General features: G+C 39.5%; 1 protein-coding gene across 1 annotated transcript in view; it reads right to left on the reverse strand.

Annotated features, from left to right (window-relative positions):
• Positions 1–382: 382 nt before the first annotated feature.
• Positions 383–7,038, reverse strand: part of LOC136841132 (glutamate receptor 1-like) — a 13,179-nt gene continuing 6,523 nt past the window's right edge. The window contains exons 2-6 of the mRNA XM_067108178.1: positions 5,500–5,626; positions 4,479–4,659; positions 3,702–3,889; positions 1,300–1,702; positions 383–1,056 (exon numbers count right to left, since the gene is read on the reverse strand). Coding sequence (XP_066964279.1) covers positions 922–1,056; positions 1,300–1,702; positions 3,702–3,889; positions 4,479–4,659; positions 5,500–5,626 — 1,034 coding nt within the window. The 3' untranslated portion in view covers positions 383–921. The remainder of the gene's footprint in view (positions 1,057–1,299; positions 1,703–3,701; positions 3,890–4,478; positions 4,660–5,499; positions 5,627–7,038) is intronic.

A 7,038-nucleotide genomic window follows, 5' to 3' on the forward strand; every position in this document is an offset into this window, starting at 1 on the left:
GACCACACAATATAGAAATATGTGTATGTAATACTTTGATCCCCGGGGGTCTAACTCTAAACATGGTGTCCCAAGGAGCTTCCGCCATGTTTAGCACTAGCACCTCAGAGTAGGTGACGCGCAGATAATGCGGGTAACAAGCCAAAGTGGCACCCTAAATTTATAGGATATTTCAAAGAAAACGGAACCATCCTGTAAATATATATTTAAATTTGTACAGAATACATTGCTCCATTAGTACAATCTGTATCATTCTGAAAACACGAATAATCAAGCTCTAAGGAATTACCCAGTAACATTGATTAGATACATTTTTGTAATATTGGTCAACTTCTGAATCTTCAACTGTAACATGGGCTGAAAGAAAGAAAAGAGCCTTTGATGGAAACAGTCATGTGGTGCTACTTTGGCTTGTTATCTATGCGTCACCTACTCCGAGGTGCTAGTACTAACCAACAAATGGTGAATGTAAAGTTGACGGCTGCATGAAAATATCGTTCAATAATGTATTTTATTGACCACACAATATAGAAATGGGTGTATATACTGTAATACTTTTGTCCCCGAGGGGCTAGTACTAAACACGGCGTCCCACTGAGCTTCCGCCATGTTTAGTACTAGCACCTTGGAGTAAGTGACGTGTAGATAACAATCCAAAGTAGCACCCAATTATACTTCGTTTGTTCATGAAACTGAAAACTCTCCTCTGAATGTAAATTTGAAAATGACCCTCCTTTTTTCATTATCATTAGGACGGATTAAATCTTAATATGAACTGAGCAAATAACTGAGGAGACCTGCAGAAAAGAACAAGTTTATCTTTATTACTCAGAGCTATCATATACTAGAAAGAAGTTCTGTGTTCCCTCCACTGACCAAGTTTTTATGAAGAAAGTCGAGCTATTTACCTTTTTTCTTTTTTCACGACAGAGCTCCGCGCGGGAGAATGTATTCACCGCAAAAACACATCAAGGAGATGTAGACTCCTCCAACGAACATGTAAAAAGGCCCCTGGAGATGGGATAGTGAAAAGGCCTGTAGGCCTATGCTCCTCTGCTGTGAAGAAAAATAGGAAACTATTCAATGACTTCTGAGAAAAAAGCCCACTGGCATTAAGAAATTCTCAGATTTGTAGTTGACAAACTAACCTATCATAACTTGTCAGGTCGAGTGTATAAGATTGCTGACTTCAAGATGATAAAAATGTCAAGGTACCGTACTGAAAGCTTCATGACATGAAACGAAAGAAGGATAAAATATCATCAAACTAACATAATATAGAAGGGAAAATGTCCCCACCTCACTGAGCTTGTCTTTGAACTCATCCATTGTGTCATAGTACCATTTCTGAATGAGCCCTGCTTCTGTCAAACGCCGCAGTCCTACGTCGATCTTGTACCGCCAAGGAGAATGTTTGTACATTAGGAACACGAGGTACCCTGGATAAAGTCTTTCTTTCATCCTGTAGGTCACAGAACCATAGCCGAGAATGTTGTAGAAGATCTGGATGAACGAATAAGTGTCAAAGTGGGCATGGGTGCCGTTCAGCACCTTATAAACGCAAGGTTCGATGCCGCCCCAGAAATAATAGGTAAGATTTAGAGGCGCTAGGTCTAACTTTCGTCCAAGTTTGGCTAGTACTGGATGGCTGGACGTTTTCAAGGCATCAGGAGCGGGGTCCCCGTAGTCTAGCACGCAAAGCCTGCAAAATGAAAAAGGGAAATTGTAACACGACTCCAGGTCTTTAAAAAAAGGTAAAGCGATTCTTTTAGTGGAAAAGGAGACAAGAATCAAATTGCGATTCATCTATAGACAAAGTATATCAAAACTTTTCAAACAGCTTTGTAAAATGTTAACAATTCAGCAGTCTTCCCACATTCATAACTGATGGGATGTGACACACCTGTTAAACCTATCTATCTATCTATCTGTCTATCTATCTATCTATCTATCATCTATCTATCTATCTATCTATCTCTACCTGTATGTATGTATGTATATATATATATATATATATATATATATATATATATATATATATATATATATATATATACAAGTATATATATATATTGCTAGAAAGATTATACTGACGGCATGATTGCATCTGCATATCTCGTACAAGGCCAGACCACTTGCCTCGAATTAGACTAAAATGAATAACCAAAGAGCACAGAGAACTTGTTTGTTTGGTCAACTAGACCCGCTAGATTTGGAGTTTCCCTATTCCTCGTCTAAGACACCCAGCCCCCCTCAGACCTTAATCCTCCTTTCCTGGAAACGGTAATTCTCGCTCTCTCTTCTTCTCTCACAGGACCTTGTTGATGGGATTAGCGGGTTAATGGCCACTGGCATAGCCAGAGGACACCATCAGCGATGAGAAAGTTGGTGCAAAGACAGACCCTACCTTCCAAGGATTGGTGCCAGAAATTAAGGTGCGGCGCCACCTAGGAACCACATAGCCCCAACTCCCACCATGCATCTGAGACCCGTGGGTCAGACCCCAGAAAAGGGAGTGGCTCCCGAGAAAGTCTGACTCAAGATTCCGAGAGAGCCAAGTGAGAGGTGCCACAGCCTCACTCCTTTGCCCCCTTTAACTCTTGACCTAGCGTCCGCCAGTCATAGCTTTGGCACCCCTCCCCCAAAGTGCTATAGTCCATTGTCAATAGCCCAAGGAGACGTCCTCGAGGACAAGATCAAACCTGATGCTGTGAACCGACTCTGCCCTGATTGTATGACCCCATTGTGCCTGCTAAAGTGGGATTGTTCTTGTAGAATCTTTCTGCATCGAGTGCCAAGAAGGCCCCCCCACCTGTAGAAGTAATTCACATATCCCGTCAGTCCCCCTTCAGTAGTGCAGGCTCACGTTCTGCTTGTGTTTGTCCCCTTTTAAAGTTATTGTTATCAAGTGTTTTTCCAAGTATCACCCATTACTGTAATGTATCAGGACCCTAGCAGCCCTCCACAACCTTGAATTAATTGTCAATACATTCTTGTCATTATCTTGAGATTTTCTCTTAATAATTACCTGTATAACTGATTGACTGAATAATATTACTATGTGTGGAAGCATGGTCAGATGTGACCTTCCCGCCCCCCGCCTCCTTGTGCCAATGAACCCAAGGCCCTGCATTCATGTAGAAATATATATATATCTATATATATATATATATATATATATATATATATATATATATATATATATATATATATATATATATATATATATGGATAGTCTTTGAGTCTTATAAATATTAAGTTCTAAGGAAACCAGACATGAACAGAATATGCCCTCATAGTGAAAAAGAAAATTTCATGTGAAAAAAAGTTTTGTAGATAAGGAAGACCTGTATATACGTAATTATATATATTTATATATATATGAAAACAAAATGGCCCAAAAAACACTACATATATATTGCAACCATATACTTCGGAGCCATAACTTCTGTATTCTAGATCACTGGTGAAATGTGGACAATTGTTGAATATGAAAGGTCGGCATGACACTGGTGGGAGCTAACAAGGACCAAAACACAAGGGAATGACCTCTTTACATCTCAGGTCAACCGACTTGACATATACCACCCAAGTCATGTTGCCACACTTGCATATGCCACATAAATACCCTTGCCACTTACCTACTGTCCAAATTTCACCTGTGACCAGGAACACATCAGTTTTTGGTATATATTATTTACCTGTAATCACTGTCTGCCAGTTCTTGCAGTGTCTCAATCTTCTTGGGAAACACAGGGATGGAGAGCACAGCAATCAGGTTGCTCGTGTAGCAAATATTCAGAATCCAAGAAGCTACTGACCATATCAACAGGAACAACCGAATACGCCACGGCTCAGGTATCACATCTGTTGAACGTGACAGCAGGCACTGTAGAACGAATAAATAAATAGGTAAATAAAGTAGTTTAACCCTTGTTCCACTCTCCTAAACAGCAATTGGTCTCAATCGACCCCACAGCTTCAGCATAGATGCTCTCAGCACCTACTCTCTGAGCCTCAGCAATCCTACTCCCTTCCAACAGCATATTTTATAGATCTTCAGCTAGATTTGTCCTTTCTCCTTAGGGGTCATAGTAAAACATGCCATAAATTTGTCTCGGCAACTCATCGTGCACACATCACAAACAGCCTGGATACATATCAATGACTTATGGGTAGCCTTAACCAGTGCTTTGTACAACATCTAGCATTTGCCAAAGGTTCACTATCTACTTACAGTCGTCGACTTGTATTCAACCTATTTGTGATATGTATGGGATAAGTTGCCGACGTGTGCTTAGTTGTATCTACCACTGTCGTTTCCATTAATATTAGCAAAGTCCATATAGTTTCTCATCTAACATGCTTTTTTGTATTTTCTGGAATGTGACTAAACAAGATACGCATCTTCAGGTCAGAGGCTGAAGTCCGTATTCCATAAGAAGTGCTCTTAATTAACAGAAAAAGAAAGACTCTACCTGAAAAATGGTGATCGCATTGTTGATGAGAGACTTCTCGTACTCGCGATAGAGGAGATGGTACGCTAGCGAAGCGGAGATGGTGGACACGACCGTGGCAATCCAAACAGATACATCAAACGGATACAGGATATTTTTCCACCTGGGAAGAAGTGGAGGATCCTGAAGCATGATCCCATACCTTAAAATGTATCAAAAAAAGCCAAATGATAGAATAAAAATAAAGTGATGATGTGAATTTTACAGCAATATATACCTGATATGTTGAAGAATCTTGTCACTGTAATTCATGTCAGAGAGCATCCACATTACAGTGAAAGATGCCATTGACACACATCAGCAACTTATTGTATACATGTCATAAACACATGCTGGCAACTTATTGCATACATCATAAACACACATCAGCAACTTTCTGCATACATCATAAACACACATCAGCAACTTTCTGCATACATGACAAACACACATTAGCAACCTATTGCATACATGTCATAGACACATGTCAGCAACTTACTGCATACATGTCATAAACACATGTTGGCAACTTATTGCATACATGTCATAAACACACAGCAACTTATTGCATACCTGTCATAAACACACAGCAACTTATTGCATACCTGTCATAGACACACATCAGCAACTTATTGCATACATGTCAGACACACATCAGCAACTTATCGCATATGTCATAAACACACATCAGCAACTTATCGCATATGTCATAAACACACATTAGCAACTTATTGTATACATGCCATAAACACATGTTGGCAACTTCTTGCATATATATCACACAGTCCACAACTGTAAGAGTAGAATGAACTTTGGGCATACACTGGAATGCTGGATAATTGTATGTGCATCACAGGTTATGACTACCAGCAAGTCATTCATTTGTATTCAGGCTGCTTGTGATGTGTGTGCGATGAGTTGACGGCGCATGTTTACGACACGCTTATAACTCGATTGTGTTTGTCTAAATGAGTTCTACTAAACACAGTGAATGAACACAGACCCTTCCAGAAGATAAGGAACCGTCATGTGATATTCTCGCAGCCTCTCCGGAGTCATCAACCCGAAATTGATGAAGATGTCGTTCTTGCCTTCCTTCACAGGTTCAAGCACATCAGTCCAACTCATAACTGAAAGAGACAGGATAAATAAACAAGATAAACAGCATAAACAGAGCTTCCACTGACAACAGTGCTAAAGACACTCTTACTGTAAGTTTGTTGTGACTTCTGTGCTTATTAACAATATCATGATAGTTTTTTTTTTTGGTGTGCCACCATTGCAGATGTGATAAATTCTTTTGATAAATCTCTTGAATTAAATCTTAACTGTAAAGTTCCACTGGGTCCAGTTTTCCAAGCAAGGAGGGCTGCTCAGGAAAGCTCTGAGGTACTCAGAAAAATTTTTCTGGATTCCCTTTAAATTGTTTTATCATGCAAAGTATATATATATATATATATATATATATATATATATATATATATTTCATTTGACCAAACCTAATACTGTAAAGCATTCAGGAGCACCCAGCATCAACACTTAATTCACCTGATCCACCGGAAGTCCTTTAAAATCAACGAAAGGTAACAATCACTGTCTGAAGTTGCAGGAAAAAATATAACTCATTTGGAGCTTCGAATGTCTCGCCTGCTTAACTCTCTCTCTCTCTCTCTTTTCTCTCTCTCTCTCTCTCTCTCTCTCTCTCTCTCTCTCTCTCTCTCTCTCTCAGTTGTTTCTCTGTCTTTCCTACGTCTAAATTGAAAGAGATGTCTCTCTCACTCTTAAGTTGTGGAGATGATGCCTTCATAAGCCCTTCATTACCATTTAATTAATGATAGATTGATAACAAACAACAGTAGGGCCTAATAACCCCTCTCCTCTCTCTCTCGGTTCCTCTCCCGCTTTCTCTCTCACTTTCTCACTCTCTCCCAACACACTCATTAACTACCCTAGAATTTAGCATCCTTGGGCCGTATATTCACCATCACATGGTGACACCTGGCAACTACAACAACCCATCAATTAGTACCCGTTGCTGATGTAATCATGTACAGTAAACTGATTGTTTATTCTTATAAATTCGAATGATATATATTCATTTCTACCTTTCATCAACGCGTATTTATTCAATACAATAAATGACCGATTGTCTTACATTCCTCCACGAAGGGAATGATTTTGCTCGTTACATTATTACGTAATCACCAAAGGTACGAATTTATAGATACAGCATGGACAGGCATAGCGGTAATTTTTTTTCTACCGATCTACGCATGCGCGTAAAAGGAAGAATTTCCCACGTCTCATCTTTTCTCTCTCTCTCTCTCCTCTCTCTCTCTCTCTCTCTCTCTCTCTCTCTCTCTCTCTATACTGTATATATATATCTCTCCATCTATACTGTATATATCTCTCTCTCCTTTTCAGTCAGATCAGAATCTAACAGCACGATTTCATAGCAATAACGGAAAAACAACCGCAACTGATGAAAGACATATCAATAGGTGTAAGTATTCTCGGCGCCCTCCCCATAAAACAACTCAAA

This window comes from Macrobrachium rosenbergii, chromosome 8 (genome assembly GCF_040412425.1).
Source record: "Macrobrachium rosenbergii isolate ZJJX-2024 chromosome 8, ASM4041242v1, whole genome shotgun sequence".
NCBI classification, from domain to species: domain Eukaryota; kingdom Metazoa; phylum Arthropoda; class Malacostraca; order Decapoda; family Palaemonidae; genus Macrobrachium; species Macrobrachium rosenbergii.